The following is a 26,898-nucleotide window of genomic DNA, read 5'->3' as shown; positions in this document are numbered from 1 at the left end:
CAATTCAAAAACGATTCGGTGCAGTCATATTACACCTGTCCATATAAGTATCAACAAAAGATTTTTCAATTTGCAAATTTAAACAAGAATGTTGGTTTAAAACCTTTATCAATCATACAAGTGAAGTCTAGTAACATAACACATGATTTAGTGTATTATAACGACCATACTGGTGCACTCTAAAGATTTTCAGGATTCAGTGTGTTATAACGATCATACTGGTGCACTCTAAACATTTCTCAGGATTCAGTGTATTATAATATAAGGTCTTATATTTTTGGTGGTAGTGTAGTCTAAATTAAAGTAATCTTATACCTGTTTATGATTGATCTGCTCCATGTTCTCCAGGCCACATAACCAGTTCCCGATCCGCCGGTACCAGGTTACAGATCCTGTTAAATGTTTATAATTCCTAAAAGCATTAGCTAAATACAACATATCAAAGAAATAAAGTGGTACAACACATAGCCTTAGAAGACATTTCTTTTTTTCTACGATTTATTTGTTTTAGAGTATTAAAATGTTATATAAAGAGTGTGTGTGAAACATCATGACAGGGGAGCGGTGGTCTAGTGGTTAACTTGTCGGCCGCTTAACCCTAGGGCCGTGGGTTCAAGTCCTACTAGACTACTAGGGTCACGACCACGCCTTCTTATACGAAACCAGTAATGCGTTTCCTAAGAAGCGTTTTAGAAGAGTTATTCAAATGAGCTAGAAGCTTTCATCACAATCGAGCTAAAAAATATGTACAAACTAAATTAAACATGAATAATAATTAATAAACAGACAATATGCGAACTAATTGCAACCACTACTTTAGACTCGATTATGGCTATCTGTTGTTAATTTATAACCACAGGCATACTTCATGTTTCTGCATGTAGTCCTAGTTAATCACCCAGTTTAAATATAAACGACACTTTTGTCAAAGGTTTAAAAAAAATCATAGCTCAACGTTACCTTTGTGTTTAAATTGAATATCCGGTATCTCTGTTGTTTTCAGAGTATCAAGGTCTACAATATGCAGTTCTATACCATTCTGTTTAACGAGCTTTTCTGCAGGTTCTTTTGATTCTTCCGTGATATGTTGCTCTGATTTGTCATCTGTCGGAAAATAAATATTTCACTTTGCAAAGTCTAGAACTTTAAAATCAAAAGTACTGGTGGATCTATGCATATTTCAACAAACTTCTGATGAATATAATGTCTCATACACGTTGTGAACTTGTGGGATGAAAATTTTCTCTATATGTCATACACAACTGTCCAGTCAGTCTCCCAGACTGATATGGGAATGTGTTGTCAGGCGTACATGACAACATGTCAAAACTTCTTTCAAACTTAGAAAACTCCACATATGGGTGGTGAAACATATAACAACTGTTCCATTTACGTCAATTGTCGGTGGTTATATAATTCCTATTTCTACTTCTTACTTCCGAAAAATCATTACCAATTACTAGTACGTCTATGAGGCGCTATGATCTTATGTGGATAGAGACTGATTCAAATTCAGGGGATATTGTAGCTCTTTACAAACAGACGTATAGATTCTTAAATGTGTTAAATAAAAAGTTACGATACATGAGAAGATCTCTTTCAGAGGTGATCCAGTCATGGCCTCTCAGTTAGGTGGAAGAGCATTTCAGATATTTCCATTGCCCGACACGGGATTTAAACCCCTTTGCTTGAGTCATGTGTGATGCCACTAGACCATACTGCAATTTTTTATGAATTGATTTTCATATTTCACATATGAAGTATTATATATACAACTCTTCTATATACTTACCATTTTCCTTGTCCGTTTTGAGCATCTGTAATTCTTGTTCACACGATCTTGATGATATATCGCTGTTAGAACTGAAAGATTTTCTACTACTTCTTATCCACTCATCTACATCCATCCTGGGCTCTCTGCTATGCCGGCTCCAGAATGTTAACCTGTATAACTATGATAACAAGAAATATCTTTAAAAATGATGGTCGGCGAATTGTAATAAGGAAAGAAGTTTATGAATTTTTCATCTAACATTCATCTTTCATCTAACATTTTTCAAATTGCAAAACTAAACACCGCACTTTAACAATTTAAATGGTTCTCTTTTAATTTTTCGCAAAGGTTTCGTAGGGTTGCAATTTTGTTTTCGTTTATCCTTAGAAGAATAATTACAGCAGTAGTTTCATGAAGCGGTTCATGAGAAGAGGTCATTAAACGTGTTTATATTTTTAGCTAAATTGGTCCCTATCCCCATTTGTAACAAAATAGCAGGAGACCTTACGATATTGTTACACATCGAATTTGATAAAAATCCATTACATTTTAGTGGTTAATGCGAAGAAAGGCATATCTACTTTTAGCTACAGTGGTCCCTAATAGGGCCCAAGTTCCTATATAAATAAATTTGGAAGAGGACCTTATAATGATGCTCCAGACCAAGTATGACAAATATCCACCAAGCTGTTCACGAGACGCTTATAAAGGCATTTCTAGTTTTAGCTCTAGCAGCCCCTAAAAGGGGTTATCCCAGCTGAACAAAGTTGGCTGCGGGCCTAATAAAGATGCTACAAATCAAGTTTGATTAGAATACATGAGAAAAAATCAATTAAAGGATTTTTTTATTTATTATTTTTATTTATTTCTTAAATAGGCCAACTGATCCCGTTTTAACAAATGCATATTCGCTATTTATGAATCTTTGGACAATGACGTCACACCTATAAAAAAGTGAAGGTCAAGCAGAACATACAATTGTAATTATTTCAATATTTCTGTTTCATAAGCAAAGTTTGACCGTAGTCATATCACATAGATAAACTGTATGCAGCGTACCGTCATTTCAGTGTAATGAGATTCAGTCATTATATAGCATTTATATAATAAAACAGATTTCAACTGAGTTCAATATTTGCAATTTAGACGGCATCGCCGAAAAACAGTTGCCTTTTGATCATTTAATTGTACATATTTGCACAGTATTAAATGTGATCTCAATTCACTCATCAACTTAACCGTCTTTAATTGTGGTTTTTGTATACCTTAAAACTCCAAAGGTTTTACATACATTTTTTATTAATTACACATATGCTTACATATATGTAAAATATATTTGTCAGGTAACAAATACCTGATTTAAATAAATAATGGCTACTGTCAGTGTACACATTAGTTACCAAAACACTGTTTGTGTATATACGTTTGTATCCTTTATTACAGATACATTTTCATTTTATTTGTACCAATTAAATTGTACTTAGTGGTATTGTCTGTATTTTTCCTTCTTGTGTTTTCCGTTGTATATATTTAAAGTCATTTTCGTCACATTTTTATTTACTTTGTTATGTTTTCTTTGGTCTATTTTGTTACTTATGCCTTGGACCTCTTATCAAGGCACCCTAAGCGGGGAGGGCGAAATTTTACATTGAATTATAGAAGGATTTTTATTTTGTTATGTTCACGCTAAATGTCACTTTTGATACTAAAACTATCAACATTCCTTTAATAAAACACTATTTGTCTTATTTTTCAAGTGATATATATATATATTTTATTAAAGTCACGCTTGTCAATTATTACATTTCCTTATATGATGTTAGAGAAGATATAATAATAATGCTATAAATCAAGACTAATAAAGATCCAAGCGGTTAAAAGGAAAAAGTCGTATAAAGAAATTTCTAATTTTAGTTCTAACAACCCCTACATGCCACTGAACAAATTGGGAAATGATGTTTTAATGATACTACTGACCAAATTTTATGAAGATGCATCACGCGGTTCACTAGAAGATGTCATTTAAAGATTTTTTCCACTTTTAGCTCTAATAGCCCTAAAAAGGGATTCAATACAATCTACAGAGAGGAACATGCCATGATGCTACAGGCCAAGTTTGGTGTAATTCTAAACAACCGAGGAATTGTTCAATTCAAAATGCTGAAGACGGACAATGGACGATAACTGACGAACATCTCCGCCTATACCAGTAGCATTTTTGTTGTTTTGTTGGGTTTACCGTCACTGTCTCAGGTCATGTATGGTCCAGGTGAGCTAAAAGGAATACTGAGTTTCCTTCATCAAACGCTGTCTATATCTAGGAATTATAAGTCTGTTTCCAACGTAGAGTAAAAAAGAAAAAAAAATCCTATTCATAACGCATTAAGGTTTCAATATTTTAGTCTTCATCTGGAGAATATAATAACAATACAAACGTCTTGTTAATGACATCATTAACATGATATATTGTTATAAATGTTTGTACATACACTTAGGTCTGAAAACGTTACTTTGATATATAAATCATTTTAGAGTCTAGGGCCATTGCATATGATGACTGTGATGTTCACAAAAAAGAGAGTATATGTATTACTGAACTTGGCTATTGCCTCGGTCAATATTGTCCTCTGGTGAATATCACATCATATTTAAAGGCTCCTGAGATACTAACCACTAAAGATCACTCATTATTTATTTACACACCATGTAACCGCATATAACTGCTTATGTGTGTGTGTTCGGGTTTAACGTCTTTTTCAACAATTCAGTCATATAAACGACGGATAACTGCTTATGGACATCAGTTGTTAATCACTTATATTATTTTTTTTATATACATAAGTATAGGAAATTTTGAATAAACACTATCCGACAATATACTCGGTATGTTTGTTAAATCCGTTTAAAGAAACGTTATTTTTGAATTTATTTAACATTGTAAATAATGTAGATCTAAAGTTTGTATACATTTTACCGCCTTTTTACGCGACGTTGTTTAACGACGTCACGTCCGTTGTTTTTAATTGTTATTCTTCCCTTATGAAGGCTTAACGCCGAAACGTTGGAAGTTAATAATTATCTATGAACAAACGCTACACGTGTTGTTGTTGATTTTTCTTGGTTATTAATCACTTATATTGAGTAATATTTTGTCGTTTAACTGATTTCAATCGTTTAAATATTGTAATCCCTAGCATTGTTTATATCAATTACTTACACAGCGTTCGTCTATGGGTTTTGTCAATAAAGATATGACTATCGCCACAAGTCCCGTCAGCACAAACAGGAAAACAGAGAAATACAGGTAATGGAAGTTCTTTATTATGGCAGGAGTTGGGTTCGGCTTTTCGTCTCCACATGAAAACTTTCCATAGGTATACTCAGCTATGAATCTCGCTATGCCGACCATCATTCCAATCACCAGACCGAAAAAAGCACCCTAAAGTATAAAAATGTGTGCTTTATTTCATAAATTCGGCCATGACGGATTATTCATCAATCAAAAGACTGAACTCGAACAAGTGAATGACGTATGGCCATGCAATACAAAGTCCCCTACTCAGTACTGGCACCTTATTTTCTCTACTCCAGTATAACATAATGAACTGATATCTGTCAATGATGTATAAACAATATTGTTCTATATATACAATATGTTATATGTTATAACAAAACACATGGATTAAAATTTGCATATATTATAAAAACCTACAGTTGTTTTCATATGGAATATTTTTGGCCAATTATAAAAACAGTTATCTTATAAGTTATTTATAGTAACAACAAAGGAAAATTGATCCTAAAAAAATCTACTATAAGTCCACACCAAGGTCTTTTCCAGGTAGAGATAGGCCAAAATATACACCTAGAATTCAATGTAACATGCATGTTGTACCAAAGAAAAGTGGTCTCGATTTTTCCTTACGGCCAGTAATAAAAAAGTAACAATATAATCTATTTATAGTAAATCAAAGGGACGTAATTCTAACAACAAAGGTGCCTCATGGTGGTGAACATTTGTGCTAAGTTGCATCAAAATCCCCCCATGCATGAAGAAGAAATTCTCCGGACAAAGTCATTTTTGTATCTGACATTTGATCTCAAAGTGTGACCTTGACCTTTAAGCTTGGGGTCTGGGTGTTGCTCATGACATGTTGCTTCATCATAAGGAACATTTATGCCAAGTAATATGAAAATCCCTTCATGGATGGCAGAGTGATGGACCGGACAGTAGCTTTTCCCTGTTGACCTTTGACCCCCAACTGTGACCTTGACCTTTAAGCCAGGGTCCGGAGTTTGCGCACAACACGTCATCTCATTATGGGGAACATTTGTGCCAAGTGATATTAAAATCCGTTAATGAATGACAGAGTTATGAACCGGACACGAAACAGACCCTGTTCATGCCATGTTAACATTTGACTGCTAAGTGTGACCTTGACCTTTAAGCTAGGGGTCTGAAAAGTGTGCATGACATATCGTCTTATTATGAGGTACATTTGTGCCAAGTAATATTAAAATCTCTTTATGGATTGGAGAGTTATGGACCGGACAGGAAAATAGCCCTGTTGACCTTTGACCTCCAACTGTGACCTTGAACTTTGTGCTAGGGGTCCGGGTTTTGCGCATGACACGTCGTCTTATCATGGGGAACATTTGTGCCAAGTAATATTAAAATCCCTTCATGGATGACAGAGTTATGGACCGGACACGAAATTGCGAACGGACGGAATTATGGAAAAGCGCATTCCTATAGTTCCCGAAACTGTAGGGGACTAAAAAAAAGCTCTGGTACGGTCATGATTACAAAATCAGAAAGTGAATGTCAAACACTCGAAGCTGACATGCAGGTTGTGCGATCGTGTATGGTAGAGTTCCGCTTAATAAGTTTTAGGAAGCAAGACTTGAGATTAGGTGCACCATAAACCGGTTTAAGCTCCCCAGTGGTGGTTTTGCCATTGACCGTTCCAAGGTAGTGCCCCACTGTGTTCCTTTATTTGTTTGTTTTGTTCTTGTGTGTTTGCTTTGTGTGTGTGTGTGTCTGTGTGTGTGTGTGTGTGTGTTGATCGTGTGCGCGTCCGCGTACTGGGTTTGCGTTTGGGGATTATTTTCACTACTGCAATACTTGCAATGTACTTGCAATGATTTTGAATAAAACCTAAACAGTTTGTGACAAACAAAAATGTGATCCTTACCTTCTCATTAAGTCTTGGCCAGAACAGTGCCAATATAAAGATACAACATATAGGTGGCTGAAGGAAGCTCGATACTTCCTGTATATACACGTACAACTGTGTACTGCCGTGGCGCAGTACCGGGATCCATATAATACTGATCACGACTAGCACAATCACAAACACCCTACAATGAATAAAATATGATTAAACGTGTTTTTATTGATAGCATTAATTAACTGTAAATTTGCACGCTGTAAGAAGTACTAGACCATGGACGAGAGTCGAAGATCTTCCAATTAAGGATATTGGAGAAGATATTTCATTAGAACAGCAAACTGTATTATTTCTATTTCGTATTTCTGAGTATGATATGTCGTATAATTTAAAACAAAATAAATAAAAACGTTTATACTTACATAGATGATCAGCACGATTTATCAAGAAAGCTTAAGGTTAAGAAGCTTCAGACAAAACCTGTGACATTCCGACAACAAAGTAGAGGCCAATAAACGAACATAAGACAGACAGTAAACAGTAGTCATTGGATTTCGAACAGTCACCCATGCGCATGTGTTGTTATAAAAAAAAATGACATGCATATTTTCTATCTTGAAATCAATCATCATCCCTGAAACAATATCTTGTACATTTAAAGTTATCGCGGGATCCAACTCTGCCACTTGTCATAATTTGGACTGTTGCCGTATTCACCTAAGTTCATAACAAAAAGCTTATTGTCTGAAAGGTACTGCACTTTGTGCGACTGACGGAAGAACAGGCAGGGGTAAATATTACATCCCCTCTAGATAAACGGGTAGAATTATGGATATTTAACAAAATAATATGAAAAAAAAATAAAATAAAAAATAAATAAATAATATCCGTAAGGTTTTTGGGAAGTTTTATTTATACAGTAGTTACCATTCTCGCTTACAATAGGTTAACCATGGTTCTTCCCTGGTTCGGTTCGGGTACCATGTCGAACATCTGTTGGATGGGAAAGTTATTTAACTAATGTAAAAGTACTGATCACTAAGACCAAGGCCGTTTCTGAAAGACACATACATACAGACAGACGACGAACAATCACAATATCTTCCTTCAAATGCGAAGAATAGACAGACGCCAAGCATGTTAATAATACTATCAATATACTATTAATAGCACAAAATCCATAATTAATTTGTATGTGTTATTTATTAATATATATCATATTGAAAATAACAATAACCGTGACCGATCAGTTTAGCATTCAATTCAATAAAACAATTAAAAAGAGTGATACCTTTGATAAAAACAAATAATGCTTGGAAACTGTAAAACAGACCTTTGGGCGATATCAAATTATTTATATACGGCGCCCTTACCGTGGGTTTAGCCACCGGTGAATTAAGGTGAACTTTTTCATTGTCGATTACTTTTCCCCTCTATTTTCCAGCTACTTAATCTGCGGGCTCAAACAAGGAGCTTTCAGACTCAAGTGTTTGCACACAAGAGCGATTACATAGAGACTACTGAATGACTGCAAAAACATATAAACACAATTGATAAGGTTAACAGATATGTGTACGGTCGGATATGTACATTTTGCTTATCTGTTTTTATTTCGAATAGACGAGGGCTAAGCGAAGTATGCAGAATTAAAAATGTGTAAGTCGGAACGAACTGTTCTGTCTTCGCGATAAACGAGACGCAATGTCAAAAGTCATTATAATTATTTTCTATTTCTGTTATAAATGAGTTAAAAGCCCAACTACCGTAAGCGTAATAAATATTATCAGAATATTTATTATCAATCATGCTCATTTATCAATGACGCTTACAACATTGCACAACTGTAATAATAATGTTATAAATGTCCTACCTTCCTACAATCATCAATTCTAGTTCACTGGCTTTCCGTCGTATATGTGTCCAAATGTCCATTGCAAATATCGTGCTACTGCTGTTAAATATTGACGTCAATGAAGACATGAGAGCTGATAACATCACCGCTAACATCAAGCCTCTTGCTCCTGCGAAACAAAACATTATAAAAATGTCAACATCACTGCTATGATCATAGCGTCTTGCTTCTACAAACAAAACATTATCAAATAAACTACATCACCGCTATGATCCTTCATTTTTGAAGCGCAACGTCGTCAAAATGACATCGCCTCTTTGGTCATAACCCCTTGCTCCTGCACAACAAAACATAAAAAATGACAACATTACTGCTTTGATCATGACCTATGATCCTGCAAAACAAAGCATTATCAAATGACGAAATTACTGTTAACATCAAACCTCTCCCTACTGCAAAACATCAATATGAAAACATCATAACTAACATCATTACTCTTGCTCCTACAAGGGGCCTCCGTTGCCGACTGGTTGAGGTCACTGACTTCAACCAGTAACATATCCACCTGCAACTATACTTATTTTAAATATATTGACATCAGACAGAGTACGTAAAAACTACAGCAACGCGCTAGCAACCCATGACGTCTTAAATGTGAAAACTATTACTTAAATAAACATTTCAAAAGAGCACCGAAATGCGGAGCAATATACGCCCGAAGGTTTGACCTTTGACTCCTAATTTGTGACCTTGACCTTGAAACGAGTCATCCGAAACATGCGCTCTGCACGTCGTCGCGATGATTTGTGTCAAGTTTTTATAATATCCTGCAAGCAGTTCAAAAGTTACAGAGCGGACATGAAAGTAAGTCATATGACCTTTGACCCCTAAGTGTGACCTTGACCTTGAAGCGAGCCATCGAAAACATCCGCTCTGTGAGGTGAACATCTGTGTTAAGTTTCTTCGACATTCTTCAAGGGGTTAAAGAGTTACAGAGCGGACACGAAATTGCTAACGGACAGACAAACGGACACTGACGTCATAACATAATACGTCCCCTTTCAGGCGTATAATAATTTTTGTAAACGAAAATCACATCATTATCGTGAATACAGTTTTATAATATATAAGAGATGTCTCTATGAAATTGAAAGTCAATCCCTCACTAGAGTTTAAAATAACTTTTTCATATGTCACAATCACCTCTTGAAATCCTAGCAAAACAAAATTAAAACATATTTGAATTAAGTACGAAACTTTTAGTAAACAAATTTGACGTTATAAAGATGTCGGGGACCTGGGCCGCACAACGTATTATGTTCATAGCATAAACATACTGCATTGTAACAATTCCAGATTAAGCACATACGAAACAGAGACACGATGCATCAAAACTTTTGGTTAGCTTTGCAATTATGACATCAGTCTATGCATTTAATGAACAGCCCTCTTTTAATAATTAATAATTATCATAGTAGTAATAATACTTATAACAATAATAATACTTGTACTACTAAAAATAATATAGATAGATACATTTCATCTTCAACACTAACCAGGAGGCATCAAGTTGATCACGAGTTGTGGGTAGGCAACGTTATAGCAGCCCGAGGGAGAACCACACACTTCCATACACACATCAGGGTCAGAACATCCGACAGTCTCTGTAAATAAAGAAACGTAATGGAGTGTTTATATATTTATTTATTAACATCCAGATGAACAAAAGTTCATCTAACAGCTTTTACAAAATACAGACCAGATTGTAGATAATAAACATATGTACGTTCGAGAGCATAAGTTATGTCTAGTTCATGATCAGAAACACTAACGTCTGAACATTTCTGCATTTTGGAGACTAAATTTTACCTGATGAATAAATAGTATCAAAGTTATCATGCTTTCGTAAAAGGACAGTGTTTCGTGAAATATTAAGACCGCAGTTTGAATTTTACATTTTTAAGTTATATTTCTTTTAATTTTGCTGAAGCTGCAAAATAATCCTTGTTACGACAATGTTTATATATTGTATACATGTTATACATGTACATTTGGGTGACAATAGCAATCATTAAAACTTCAAGATAAAAAATACCAAGAAATATTTAAACATTTTACGTTCCCTAGTTTAGACATTACACTTTTCCTACTTGTCGATCTAAAAAGGATATGCAATGTTACCTGGGAACAAGATACGGGCGATCATGCCTGGAAAAACCAGCATGAATAGGGGCAGAATTTTTATATAGGAGCATAGTATGGTCCCGGCTTTCGCGTGGTCGTATGTTTTACCGGCGAGAGCTCGTTGCACTATCACCTGTAAAAATAAACGTTTTGTGATATTATTCCAACAAACGAAGTAGGATATTCGTTTTTTTTCTGCTTTTCACGAAAATACAACATTAATGACGTATCAGCAGATCTTTTTTTTTTCAAAAATGTCAACAATAACAAAAACATAAATCGTACCAAATTGTCTCACCAATTCACTTATATTTTCAAAATAACAACATTTATTTCAAACAATCTAGTGCTTTTTATATGAAATAAGAACACTGATGTATGAGTTGATACGAATTCATGTATGTATTTATAGGCTGTGCTTTGGATAATATGTCATTTGAACTCATTCATTGTACGGTTCTACTGTACGTACTGTATGTCTGTTTTCAATAGCTTTTTAGATACCAATATTAAAAATCATCTAATATAAAATTTCTATGCCACGTATTTACCTCAGTATGACATTATTCAGTTTACCTCAGTCTGACATTATTCAGTTTTGAAGTACTGTAGTTAGTCTATTGTTCTGTATGAAATCACAACATATTCGAAAGACACCCATATAAATTGATATTATAACACAACTTAAATTTGTGATAAATGAGTTGTTCACAGGAGGTACCAGCTGTACAGAAGGTAATATATGAACAAAATGATAACTTTTATTTGGCGTATGGTGGGGGGTTAAAAGTGATATGCGCACAATAAACCGGTACTCCCAAGTTGTAGTTTTGCCACTGATCATTCAAAAGTGGTGACCAGTGTGTTCCTTTATGTCTCGTATTTTTATGTAAATGTTAATCACATACAGTTAAGGAGTTTTGTTTTGGGGAGGCTGAGTTCTTCTCTCTACGTTTATTCTAGCATAAAACTGCTGTTCTTGTGACTTTTCGGGGAGGGGGGGGGATTAACAGGAGAGCACACGCGTGTTAACAGAGAGATTCTCGCGCTAACGTGCTGTTAAAACACCCTTTTTATACACCCGAATGGACGTATTATGTTATACCCCGGGTATCCGTCCGTCTGTCCGTCAGTTAGCAATTTCGTGTCCGCTCTGTAAGGCTCTTGAACCCCTTGAAGGATTTCAAAGAAACTTGACACACATGTTCACCACATCAATACGACGTGCAAAGCGCATGTTTTGGATGTCTCGCTTCAAGGTCAAGGTCACACTTAAGGGTCCAAGATCATATCAGTTTGGTTCGTGTCCGCTCTGTAACTCTTGAACCCCTTGAAGGATTTCAAAGAAACCTGGCATAAATGTTCACCATACCAAGTTGACGTGCAGAGCGCATGTTTCGGTTGACTCGCTTCAAGGTCAAGGTCACACTTAGAGGCCAAATGTCGTATCAGTTTGTTTTGTGTCCGCTCTGTAACTCTTGAACTGCTTGAAGGATTTCAAATAAACATGGCACAAATGTTCACCATACCAAGGCGACGTGCAGAGCGCATGTTTCGGATGACCTGCTTCAAGGTCAAGGTCACACTTAGGGGTCAAAGTCATATGACTTTGCTTTGTGTATATTGATCTGCACTGCAGTGCTCATGTTTTATTTGGCATATTCCTTTTTTGTTCACTTACAATAAAACGATTTTGAATTACTTCCCTTTTATGTTACTATAAATAGCTTATTTTGAAACTTTTTTTATTATTGGTAGTAGGGAAAAACCGAGATCACATTTCTGTGGTATAAAATAGATGTTACCTCCAATTTTTAGGTGTATTTAGACATACCTGTACCTGGTAAAGATTTTTTGTGGACATAGAATTTTTTTGGAATTTCTTGTCTTTGTTGTTCCTGTCCTTTTGGGCTTCAACAGTCAAGTTCTTTGAATTTTGCTCCCATCCTTTGATGTAACACTTCGGGCGTATATTGCCCCGCTTGGTGGAGCTCTTGTTGTATATGCGCGTTCCGTGTCAAAGCGTAAATGTATTACGGCCCCAAAACGGATAATTCAAATGGACATGACGTCAACATGAAAAAAATACTCAGATATTTATGCGCAATTCACGGACATTTAATGACGTCGAAGGATAATGTATTCATTTATTAGTTTCGCGTTTTATGCTAAAATAGCGTTAGCGCATGTTCAATTCGTGTTTTAACATCTTCAGAATCCATCGGGATTTTGCAGACGTTATAACACGAATAAACATGCGTTATCCCTACACAATTATATAACTTACCTGGTCAGAACACCAGTACCATATTGAATTGATGGTAATTCCAACCAAGCCAGGCCATGGAATGTCACCACTGACTGGATCTCGGAACAGATGCATGTAATCTCCTCGAGGCGCTCCACACGTGTTGTTGCTGTTGAGGGAGTAGTTTGACTCGGCTTCAGGATATTTTTCAACCATTCCTTGAAACCCGCCTACTTTGATAAAGGCTAGAGAAGAAAAAAAATGAACTTGCCGGGCATTGTCAACCTTGTAATTACTGAAGACCGTTTAAAAGAAAACTCTGTAGATTTGGCAATATTTCTTCCGTGTAACAGTACGCAAATATTACAATTTGTATTCTACGAGCTCGTACATCCGTTGACAGCATTGGAGGTAAACAGGAAGTGTTTTTTTATCGCATGCTGATTTATTTTTGTTTTTATAGAACATTAAATTAGATTGCTAAATAGTTATAACTAACCTCGACTTATTCTCATATTCGTCTTATTACAATAATGGTGATAATAGAGAAACATACTGAATGTGATGAAAATATGATTACAAGTAGTACGGTTTACCGTTCGGGTCTTTCGTTGTTTCGCCTCTTCGCCGAGTAGATTGGAAAGGGTGATGGCGCGATCATACAATGCGAAAAAGTGATATTACGATGCGAAAGTGCCATGTCGTACCATCGCGGCTTCGCATCGTAACTGCACTGTCACCCTTGCCAAAATACAAGAAGAGGTGAAACAACGTTGGATCTAACGGAAATCCGTAGATTACACCGTCAGTCCAAAGTACAAATTAAGCAAACGCATTTTATTAGAAGTGTAACTCTATCAAATCCACCGATTACCATCATCCTTACTTTCTGCTGTATGTACGGTCGCCAGAAGGCTATAAACAGAATAACAACGTTTTATCACATGTTTGACGTCGCGGGAGTGTAATAAAGCCATTGAATAAAAATGATAATACACTAGTGTAATAAAGCTTTGACGTCGACGTCATTTATAGTATAGGCGACGTCGGTCAAATTGTCTTGTTTATATGGTAAAAGAAAGTCGAACTTTTGATGTTTCGACAAGAAAGGCTAACATGTGATAAAAAGAATATTACATGTGTGACTTTCCACATTGAATTTATTAAACTCGTTGAATAAAATTGATAAAATGCTCGGCATAGCCTCGCATTTTATTATTTTATTCAACTCGTTTAATAAATTCAATATGAAAAGACACTCATGTAATATCCTCTATGTTGTCACCCCCAATTACCAGCCTTACCGGTTATTACCTTTGCAGTCACACAAAAAACTACCAACAGATTAACATCATTGTTGTCGCCCCTGATCCAGCCTTACCTGCTGTTAACAGTACTAGCAGTCCGACAGCTACCAACAGATTCACATCAATGCCGTCACCTCCGACCCGATTAACACCAAACTGACATATTGTTATCTTTATTTTTATCCAAAAAACTATCAAACACCGTTGCCACTCATGACTAAGGTCTGCCTTACCTACTGCCATATGTACTGTCGTCCCAAGTTTAATAAACGGGTTAACACCAACAAACATCAAATATTACCTTCGTTATGGCTTATACCGCCCTTCAAAACTTACCTATTATCATCAAAGCTATCGCCCCGAACACCATGATAATTGTCTGTATAAAGTCAGTCCAAATTACTGCCGTCAAACCACCTGGAATTTGATATCTTACACTATAGGAAATGAGCTACGTTGCTTACATAGTAACAGAAATAAACAAACATTATATTAAATAGTTTGTTGATATCAGGAATGCAAAACACAATTGGAACAAAGTGTATTAAACAGAAAAAAATCAGTATATATAATCAATGATAAGTTGATTTGTTTCTTTTTTTTTTAAATGGTGCCTGAAAATAAAATTCCGATGATCCACGCAAAAAGGCGAAGATTTCTATGGTTTGTCACTGCCGTCACTACGTCTTTAAGAGACCACAGCCACATGTGTACCTTGTTTCTGAATCATGTCTGTAAGAACGCCTGCGAATGTATATCTATAAATAATGTCTGTCATGATATTTACAGTGATGACACAATTTGTCAACTTATTAGATTTATAAGGATCTCAATGGCAATACAGTTACATAACAAGGGCGCCGCCATGCGGGGCAATATACGCCCGAAGGCTTACATCATAGGATGGGAGCAAAATTTTAAGAACTTGACTGTTGTAGCCCCAAAGGACTGGAACAACAAAAGGAAAACTTCAAAAAACAAATCTAAGTCTACAAAAAAATATTCAAAGTCTACAAAAAAATCCTTATCAGGTAAAGGTATGTAAAAATACACCTTAAGATTGGAGGTACCATCCATGTTGTACCACAGAAAAGTGGTCTCGGGTTTTCCCTATGGCCAATAATAAAAAAGTTTCAAAATAAGCTATTTATAGTAACATAAAAGGGAAGTAATTCAAAAAATGATATTGTAAGTACAAAAAAGAGACCTGCCAAATAAAAACAAGAGCACTGCAATACAGAGCAATATACACACAGCAAAGTCATATATGACCTCTGACCCTTAAGTGTGACCTTGACCTTAAAGCGAGTCATCCGAAACATGCGCTCTGCACATCGTTACAATGTGGTGAACATTTCTGCTAAGTTTCTTTAAAAAATACTTCCAGCAGTTCAAGAGTTACAGAGCGGACACGAAACAAACTGATATGACTTTTGACCTTGAAGCAAGTCATCCGGAACATGCGCTCTGCACGTCGCCTTGGTATGGTGAACATTTGTGTCAAGTTTCTTTGAAATCCTTCAAGGGGTTCAAGAGTAACAGAGCGGACACAAAACAAACTGATATGACCCTTGACTCCTAAGTGTGACCTTGACCTTGAAGCGAGACATCCACAACATGCGCTCTGCACATCGTCTCCGTGTGGTGAACATTTGTGTAAAGTTTCCTTGAAATCCTTCAAGGGGTTCAAGAGTTACAGAGCGGACACGAAATTGCTAACGGACAGGCGGACGGACGGACGGACAGACGGACACCAGCGTCATAACATAATACGTCCTTTCGGGCGTATAAAAACAGCGTGCTGACTCTTAAACGTCAACATATTTCAAAGGTCTTACTTTGTTAAGTTTATGTAACACAGAACGTTCTTGGAAATATACTCACAAAAATTAAAATATTTCTTTTATTATGAAGAAGGAAAGATATGAAAGATATTATAGTCCTAGGTATTTATATACCTTGAAATATTACTCAACCTGAAACAACTGGCCAGAGAAGTTGGAGCGAAAGATATATACAGTACAACTGAAGATGAGAGGCAACTTAAGGACACGACTAAAAATGGTCTTTAAACACAACTGGTCTCGTAATACAGCATAATGTGGTCTTCAACATAACAAAGAGGAATTGAAAATTGATCTCCTGTTAATTGATATACGTGGTCTCTGAGCAAATTTAGTGATTACAATGTTCCGTTTGTACCACAGTGTATTTTATCCTGAGACTCGAAACCACGATGATGGAAACACGAAATTGTGATATAATTCGCGTTTACATAATCGTGATTTCAACTTTCATCATCGTAATTTTGAATTTCTTCTCATCATTATTGATGTGACTTTCATCATCGTTGTTTCGACTTTCATCATTGTGGTTTCAGCTTTTAAGCTTTTACATTTTCACTATCGTAGTTTCGACTTTCGTAGTTTCGACTTTCATCGTCGTACTTTTTCTTTCATCATTGTAGTTTCGACTTACGTCACCGTGATGTCAACCTACATCTCGTGGTTTAGACTTTCATCGTCGTAGTTTACCCTCTTGTTGCTCTTGTACATTACCATCTCAGCAAATAATATAGCAATAAATGATAACGGAGCTTTAAATACATTCTTCCATGACACGGAAGACATGCGTAACAGGAAGACGAAACCATTTGAAACAATGATGATGAAAGTCAAAACTAGAATCTACGATGATGAAAGACGAAACCATCTCGATAAAAACTCGAAAACGCAGAACGATATCGACTTTCAACATCGTAGTTTCGAGTTTCCACCGTTATTTTGACTTTTATTACTGTTGATTCGACTTCCGTAATCGTAGTTTTGCGATTTTGACGTTCGAAGAATGGAGTTCGGAAATTTAATAAAAAAGTAATGGCTTTAGAAAAATACCGTTTTAAAGGGCAATAATGAACTATATTTTTAACAAGAGCTGTCTCCATAGGATGACACATGCCCCCGATGGCACTTTAAATGAATAGTTATGGCCGACGTTCGAGTTTAGGACCTTTGACCTACGGAGCTGGGTCTTGCGCGCGACACGTCGTCTTACTGTGTCACACATTTATGCGTAGTTATTTTAAAATCCATGCATGAATGACAAAGATATGGACCGGACACGCCCATCAATGCACTATCATGAAAAAAGACCGTTAACATCTAAGTGTGACCTTGACCTTTGAGCTACGGACCTGGGTCTTGCGCATGACACGTCGTCTTACTGTGGTACACATTCATGCCAAGTTATTTGAAAATCAATCCATCGATGACAAAGATATGGACGGGACACGCCCATCAATGCACTATCCCTTAATGTCTAAGTGTGACCTTGACCTTTGAGATACGGACCTGGGTCTTGCGCGCGACACGTCGTCTTACTGTGGTACACATTCATGCCAAGTTATTTGAAAGTCCATCCATCGATGACAAAGATATGAACCGGACACGCCCATCAATGCAATAACCTTTAATGTCTAAGTGTGACCTTGACCTTTGAGCTACGGACCTGGGTCTTGCGCGCGACACGTCGTCTTACTGTGGTACACATTCATGCCAAGTTATTTGAAAATCCATCCATCGATGACAAAGATATGGACCGGACACGAAAAATGCGGACAGACCGACAGACCGACAGACTGACAGACCGACAGACAGACGGTTCAAAAACTATATGCCTCCCTTCGGGGGCATAAAAAGTCACATTGCTTGTATTATTACGTAAGTACACGACGTACTATGAGTGAAATAAGGTCATAATTTCAAACCAGAATCGGAACACTGCTTTTTATTCTTATCCTGCTGGATGAATTTTGATTTTACGTACATGTGGAGAAATCTCTGAACAACTGAACATGTATTTTACATAATGATGCAAATAAAACAAATACATGTTTAGCTGATGTAGTTTTCACGGGACTTTCATTTTTCGTTTAACAATTAATTACCTGACATTTCCTAAATGTTATAAAACAAACTTAATGAGGTAGTAAAGGAATGCGCAATTATACATGTAAACTGTGCAGTATATTGTTAACCTACTTAAAATGCAATGCAGTTAATCATGCAGTGAAAACAATCTTGCACGTGATTAATGAATGTTGTTGTTCATTTTCACATCCAAGACCGCAGTAATGTAAGCTAGACTGTTAGGAAATTAGCATATACTCAAGTTCACTTCTTCTCCGCCGATGACCTTAAGAATGAGCTAGTTATTATTATTATTATTATCATTATTATAGTTATACTAAGCAATAGTTACGCTATTAACTAAGCAACTATAACATTTCCAGAATATGAGAAGTTATAGCGTCTCTTGGATCTTTTCCCATTTTACAAATTCCCCATTTTACAAATTTCCCATTATACAATTTTCCCACTTTTAACTGAAAGAGGATTCTAGACACTATTATCATTCTTTTACCCTAGTGTATAGATCTCTCATACAAGACATGTACAGAAAAACAACATTTGTGCAGCAAAGAAAGACGGAAGCATTGAAAGTCTTACCACCGTTACATTTTTAGTAGTGTATCATAACTCTGTGGTATTTTAATGACTTACGTCATTCCTGTATACATCACAAGTATGCAGTGGCGGGGCAATAATGAATTGCATTACTGCTGTTATTTTGCTCTAAAATTCTACTAACAGGACATGCATTCGGGATAATGAATTGGATAAAGATCTAACGTTTCTATAGACGTATTTAAAAGCACTACAAGTTGTTTGTATAACAGCATATCCTAATTTATTTCCGTTCCCTAGTAGCAATGATGACAGTTTTCAGCACGATCAGAAGAAAAATAACAACAGTCAAGTGCTAGTAGGCAGTTAACTAGAGAAAAAGCTGATGCCCATATACATGAGAAAATGTAAGTAACCTGTAACACACTGTGAACGTCAGATTCCCGTAACACACCTTGAACGTCAGGTACCTTAATTAACCTTAAAACTTTCTTCAAAATTGCTATAAAATGAAAAAAAGAAGAATGATAATATATAGGAAGTTATCTGGTGCGTTTTGTTTCGCTCATTTGAGCCTATTAAACAATTCACGTAGTTTCCAGATTAACTCGAATCTTGAAACGATCCCGCCCTTTACGTCATAAATAGCGCAGACGTTTTTAGTTGTGATTGACACGATCCATTCCCTATTTTCCCCAACGAAATACATTTTTTTGTATGTTAGAGTACTTTTTTCATAAAATTAGCTTTTAAGCTTTGTTACGAATCCCTACAAAGCTGCACTATTGACCAATATAAAGTTTAGATAGTTATTTTGTCAAAAGTACTGGTACAATGACAATCTCTACAGGTTTTACTACACATTTTCGAAAAATGTGTTAAGTTATTTTTAACAACTCACCAAAATAAGACAGATAAATGCGTACATGTTTTTGAACGGAAACAAAGCAATCAGTTTTCTTACCTGCAATGGTGAAGACAGCAGCAACAGCCAGAAGCAACAGGATGGCCATGTAGATGTTCCAGTTCAAAGACTGTTCTATAAATATTGCTCCTGCATATAGATCCGCCTGCAAAACACCAGTCAGTTAGGGTCTTTAAGTATGAGATATATTTTACATCATATGAAATAAATATATCGTATATTAGAATCTGTTTTACATGGAATAAAATCTGGAAAGTAGATCCCTCGGAAGCACCGAGAACAAGGCAAATAGTGAAAACTGCAGACTCAGTTTGATTGAGTGTCAGTCTGTTCATGAGCAGTAATGGAAATTGCAACACTGCCCACGCCCACTAGCACCGGCTTAAGTAGTATTCAATTTTCAAATCTAAGTGAGTTGAAATCAATGATCCCGAAGGACCAGAAAATATAACAACACTGAGATGAAGTCGGAGCACTTTTTACGACCGCCACACAGCACTTAACACCCGCTGTTGTGAAGTAAATAAAATCTGGAATGTAGACGTGTGTTGCATTTTAGAGACCTTGGTGAAGGAGGTAGACTAGAAAACCAGTTTACGTTAATTACTTACAAAGATCTCGGTACTAGAAAACCAGTTTACTATAACTTCTCATTAAAATCTTGGTGAAGATGTAGACTAGAAAACCAGTTTACTATAACTACTTATTAAAATCTTGGTGAAGATGTAGACTAGAAACGCAGTTTACTATAACTACTTATAAATATCTTGGTGAAGATGTAGACTAGAAAAAACAGTATTTTATAACTATTCATAAAAATCTTGGTGAAGACGTAGACTAGAAAACCAGTTTACTATAACTACTTATAAATATCTTGGTGAAGATGTAGGCTAGAAAACCAGAATTACTTACAAAGATCTCGATGAAGACGTAGACTAGAAAACCAGTTTTCTGTAACTACATATAAACTTCTTGGAAAACTTCTAGAAAACCAGTTTACTTAAATTACTTACAATGATCTTGATAAAGATCTAGACTAGAAAACCAGTTTACTTAAATTACTTATAGAGATCTTGATGAAGACCAGTTTACTTTGATTACTTACAAAGATCTTGGTGAAGACCAGTTTACTTTAATTGGTGAAGACCAGTTTACTTTAATGACTTATAGAGATCTTTGTGAAGACCAGTTTACTTTAATTTGTGAAGACCAGTTTACTTTAATGACTTACAGAGATCTTGTTGAAGACCAGTTTACTCTAATGACTTACAGAGATCTTGGTGAAGACCAGTTTACTTTAATGACTTCAGAGATCTTGTGAAGACCAGTTTACTTTAATCACATACAGAGATCTTGATGAAGACCAGTTTACTTAAATTACTTACAGAGATCTTGGTGAAGACCAGTTTACTTACTTTAATCACTTACAAAGATCTTGGTGAAGACCAGTTTACTTTATTCACTTACAGAGATCTTGGTGAAGACCAGTTTACTTTAATCACTTACAGAGACCTTGGTGAAGACAAGTTTAGTTTAACCACTTACAGAGATCTTGGTGAAGACCAGTTTACTTTAACCACTTACACAGATCTTGGTGAAGACCAGTTTACATTAATCACTTACAGAAATCTTGGTGAAGACCAGTTTACATTAATCACTTACAGAGATCTTGGTGAAAACCAGTTTACTTAAATTACTTACAGAGATCTTGGTGAAGATGTAGACTAGGAGAACCAGTTTACTTTAATTACTTACAGAGATCTTGGTGAAGACTAGTTTATGTCAATTACTTACAAAGATCTAGATTATGTCAATTACTTACAGAGATCTTGATGAAGACCAGTTTACTTTAATTACTTACAGAGATCTTGGTGAATATGTAGACAAGAAGAGCCAGTACTGCCAGGTATATCTGAATCCGCTTTCCTCCAAATCTGTACTTCAGGTATTCAGGCATAGTAAATACCTGCAAATAGACGTTGTAAAATGTTTTCAAATAACTGTTTTCAATTTAAATAAATAAATAGAAACTTTTCCAAGAAATGTGTAATATCGTAATGATGCACTTAAATACGACTTAATTTGTTACTATAATGTCAAATCTTGAAGACCATATCGCCAATTAAATGCATTGTCTTAAAATGTAACGTTCATATAATAATAAGTATATTCATAATGAAAATTGCCATGCAAAATTAAACATACCAGTGAATAGTTAGACATCGTTTTTACATAAATCACCTTTCAAGGAGGGCAAATGCATAGCTTCTAAAATCTGATATACATGCTGAATTTACTCGAACATATGTACGTTTCCTTAATTGACTTACGAATTAATTTTTTTCTTCAAAGAACAGGGGCTTCCGTGGCCGCGTGGTTAATGTGGTTGACTTCAAATAACTTGCCCCTAACAGATGTGGGTTCGAGCCTTGCTTAGGGCTGGTTTACGAAATGTTAAATGTTCTACCCAGATGCCCGTCCGTTCTAAAATGACGCTCAGAGGGGCACCTCGAGTCTCCATTCACCTCGAAAAGAAGGAAAGTCGCCATATGACCTACAATTGTGTCGGTGTTACGTTTATCCATATAAAGAAACAACTTCAACGTAACTATATTCAATATACACGTATATTTGTATCATAACAACTCACCCCAGACGCGATATAAACAGGCAAGAATATGTAGGCCAGTATCATTAACACATACATTGCCTGAAAATAAAGTGAAATGATCATAACACAACATGTAATTGTATGTATATGCTCATCAACTTACACAGAAATGCACAAGCGAGAACAGCACTGAATAAATAAAATCTGAAAAGTAGATTCCTCGGAAGCACCGAGAACAAGGCAAACAGTGAAAATTGCAGACTCGGTTTGACTGAGTCTGCTCATGAGCAGTAATGGAAAATGCAACACTGCCCACGCCCCCTAGCACCGGCTTAAACAGTAACCAATATTCAAATCTAAATGAGTTGAAATCAATGATCCCGAAGGACCAAAAAATATAACTACACAGATGAAGTCGGGGCGACATTTTACGGCCGCCACATAGCACTTAACACCCGCTGTTGTGAAGTAAATAAAATCTGAAAAGTAGATCCCTCGAAAGCACCGAGAACAAGGCAAACAGTGAAAATTGCAGACTCTGTTTGATTGAGTCTGTCCATGAGCAGTAATGGAAAATACAACCTTGCGAAGTCATTATGTAATGTATGAATAAAGGCATCATTTTAATTAAAAACAATTCTTTTTTTTTTTAAATGATGGGTATAGTATACATACATTCAACCCACACAGGTACATAATTATGATAAACTTATATTCAACTCATACAGGTACATAATCATGATAAACTTACATTCAGCTCATACAGGTATATAATTATGATAAACTTACATTCAGCTCATACAGGTATATAATTATGATAAACTTACATTCAGCTCATACAGGTACATAATTATGATAAACTTACATTCAGCTCATACAGGTATATAATTAGGATAAACTTGCATTTAGCTCATACAGGGTGATGACTACTAAGGTAAATGTCTGTGGTTTAAAAACACTAACATTTTTTTGGTTATCAACAGGCAATCACAAATGTTACCTAAGTAGGTGTGAAGAACATTTACCTCTGTGTTTGTATTTTGTACATTACAGCAAAATATCTCAATGTAAAATAAAGAAGTTAATTGCTCTATTGTAACAGTTGTACAGGTGATTTTTGAGGAGTATGAAAAAGATAAATACATGTAATCTTATTATCTGGATAAATATCAATATTTACATGAAGCATGTTCAATGATCCATTCATATCTGCACGATTAGATAAACATTCTTTTCATCTTTAAGTATCATTTCAAGTGATGTTAAAATGATTCAGCTTCAATATATAACAGAGTTGATAAAAGAACAAGAGCTGCTGGAGGACAGCAACGCTCGGTTTTTCAACAGTCTTGTCAATTGAATGAATACAAATGTCGAAAAAAGGCATAATTTTTTAAAATGCAAAACAGGGTTATGGAACCTGCACAGTGCTTATCAGCTCATGACAGTGGACAAGTGTGTGAAGTTTCAATCCATTCCCATTAGTGGGTACTGAGATACCAGCTTACATATATAAGAATTTAACCAAAAACTGTTAACTTGAAAAGGGGACATTATTTTGTAAAAACGCAAAGTAGAGTTATTGAACCTTTGCACTGCATTTCATATCATGACATTGAGTTTCGATCCTTTCCCATTAGTGGACACTGAGATACCAGCTTACATGCAAAAACTTACCAAAAACTGTTAAGTCGCAAAAGGGGCATAACTGAAATAATGCAAAGTAGTTTGTGTGTGTGTGCGTGTGTGCGTGTGTGTGTGTGTGCATGCATGTGTGTGTGTGTGTGTGTGTGTGTTTAACGTCTTTTTCAACATTTTTTCAGTCATATAAACGACGGTGTCTACTTGTAGCAGTGAGAACAATGTCCAACTTTATAGTGCTGCCTCACTGGAATATCACGCCACAGACACGTGGCATGATACCCCACCTAGTCACATTATACTGACACCGGGCTGACCAGTCCTAGCACTATCCTCTTAATGCTGAGCACCAAGCGAGGAAGCTACTAGTACTATTTTTTACGTCTTTGGTATGATGCGACCGGGGATCGAACCCACGACCTCCCGCACTCGATGCGGACGCTCTACCACTAGGCTACCGAGGCGGTTTAATGCAAAGTAGAGTTATGGGACCTGCACAGTGCATGTCAGATCATACCAGTGAAAAAGTGTGTGAAAAGTTTCAATCCATTCCCACTAGCGGATACTGAGATACCAGGTTCAAAAAACTGCTAAGTGGAAAAAGGGGCATAATTTTGAAAAAATATAGTTATGGGACCTGCTTAGTGGATGTCAGACCATGACAGTGAACAAGTGTGTGCAGTTTCAATCAGTTCTCATTAGTGAGTACTGAGATACCAGCTTACATACAAAACCTTAACCAAAAATGTCTATGTCGAAAAAGGGGCATTTGTATTGTAAAAAAGCAAAACAGAGTTATGAAACATGTGCAATGTAAGTCAGTTTATCACAGTGAATACGTATTTTAAATTTCAATCCATTCCCACAAGTGGTTACTGAGATGCCAGCTTACATACAAAAACTTAACCAAATCGGGACGCGGATGCCGACGCAGGGCGAGTCCAATAGCCCTACTATACTTTGAATAGTCGAGCTGAAACCTAAATGACATTAAACACACATAATACGGTAATAAATAAGAATGAATCTCACAAAACCGGAATCCTCTTAAAACCGGACTTTTGACTTACATTCATCTCATATAAGTAGAAAGCTATGGTAAGCTGACATTCAGCTCGTTTAAGTAAAAAGCTATGGTAAGCTTACATTCAGCTCGTTTAAGTAGAATGTTATAGTAAACGTAAATTCAGTTCATACAGACAGATTGCTATGGTAAACTTACATTCAGCTCATATAAGAAGACCGCCATGGTAAACTTACATTCAGCTCATATAAGAAGACCGCCATGGTAAACTTACATTCAGCTCATATAAGAAGACCGCCATGGTAAACTTACATTCAGAAGACCGCCATGGTAAACTTACATTCAGCTCATATAAGAAGATCGAAGACCGCCATGGTAAACTTACATTCAGCTCATATAAGAAGACCACCATGGTAAACTTACATGTAGCTCATATAAGAAGACCGCCATGGCAAACTTACATTCAGCTCATATAAGAAGATCGCAATGGTAAACTTACATTCAGCTCATATAAGAAGACCGCCATGGTAAACTTACATTCAGCTCATATAAGAAGACCGCCATGGCAAACTTACATTCAGCTCATATAAGAAGACCACCATGGCAAACCTACATTCAGCTCATATAAGAAGACCGCCATGGCAAACCTACATTCAGCTCATATAAGAAGATCGCCATGGCAAACCTACATTCAGCTCATATAAGAAGACCGCCATGGCAAACACACATTCAGTTCATATAAGAAGACCGCCATGGCAAACTCACATTCAGCTCATATAAGAAGACCGCCATGGCAAACTTACATTCAGCTCATATAAGAAGACCGTCATGGCAAACTCACATTCAGCTCATATAAGAAGATCGCAATGGTAAACTTACATTCAGCTCATATAAGAAGACCGCCATGGCAAACTTACATTCAGCTCATATAACAAGACCGCCATGGAAAACTTAAATTCAGCTCATATAAGAAGACCGCCATGGCAAACTTACATTCAGTTCATATAAGAAGACTGTCATGGCAAACTTACATTCAGCTCATATAAAAAGACCGCCAAGGAAAACTTACATTCAGCTCATGTAAGAAGATCGCAATCGTAAACTTACATTCAGCTCATATAAGAAGACCGCCATGGCAAACTTACATTCAGCTCATATAAGAAGACCGCCATGGCAAACTTACATTCAGCTCATATAAGAAGACCGCCATGGCAAACTTACATTCAGCTCATATAAGAAGGCCGCCATGGCAAACTTACATTCAGCTCATATAAGAAGGCCGCCATGGCAAACTTACATTCAGCTCATATAAGAAGATCGCCATGGTAAACTTACAGTCAGCTCATATAAGACCGCCATGGTAAACTTACATTCAGCTCATATAAGAACAGCGCCATGGTAAACTTACATTCAGCTCATATAAGAACAGCGCCATGGTAAACTTACATTCAGCTCATATAAGAAGATCACAATGACAAACAAACAATTATCTCATACAGGTAAATGGCTTATGTTTAACTTACATTCAGTTCATACAGGTAGATGGCTATTCCAGAGGCTGCTCCAGATCCCACCATTCCAACGAAATGTAAACTTCCAATGTTGCTTGCAAACAGTGAGGCCCCGACCTGAAGAAGTGAAAATAATTCATAAAAACATCTTTTCAAATTTGCAGAATGACTGAAATTTTACTAT

General features: G+C 36.2%; 1 protein-coding gene across 1 annotated transcript in view; it reads right to left on the bottom strand.

Annotated features, from left to right (window-relative positions):
* The window catches only part of LOC123543299 (sodium/glucose cotransporter 4-like), a 51,388-nt gene that overhangs the window by 2,047 nt on the left and 22,443 nt on the right, over positions 1–26,898 (bottom strand). The window contains exons 3-16 of the mRNA XM_045329409.2: positions 26,727–26,831; positions 22,578–22,637; positions 21,789–21,893; positions 19,967–20,072; positions 14,873–14,953; positions 13,269–13,474; positions 10,979–11,114; positions 10,354–10,461; positions 8,816–8,966; positions 6,970–7,135; positions 4,992–5,213; positions 1,793–1,952; positions 961–1,104; positions 316–392 (exon numbers count right to left, since the gene is read on the bottom strand). Coding sequence (XP_045185344.2) covers positions 316–392; positions 961–1,104; positions 1,793–1,952; positions 4,992–5,213; positions 6,970–7,135; positions 8,816–8,966; positions 10,354–10,461; positions 10,979–11,114; positions 13,269–13,474; positions 14,873–14,953; positions 19,967–20,072; positions 21,789–21,893; positions 22,578–22,637; positions 26,727–26,831 — 1,827 coding nt within the window. The remainder of the gene's footprint in view (positions 1–315; positions 393–960; positions 1,105–1,792; positions 1,953–4,991; positions 5,214–6,969; positions 7,136–8,815; positions 8,967–10,353; positions 10,462–10,978; positions 11,115–13,268; positions 13,475–14,872; positions 14,954–19,966; positions 20,073–21,788; positions 21,894–22,577; positions 22,638–26,726; positions 26,832–26,898) is intronic.

Source organism: Mercenaria mercenaria, chromosome 15, assembly GCF_021730395.1.
Source record: "Mercenaria mercenaria strain notata chromosome 15, MADL_Memer_1, whole genome shotgun sequence".
Lineage (NCBI taxonomy): Eukaryota > Metazoa > Mollusca > Bivalvia > Venerida > Veneridae > Mercenaria > Mercenaria mercenaria.
Note: the sequence above shows the minus strand (reverse complement) of the source record. Positions and strands in the feature narration are given on the sequence as shown.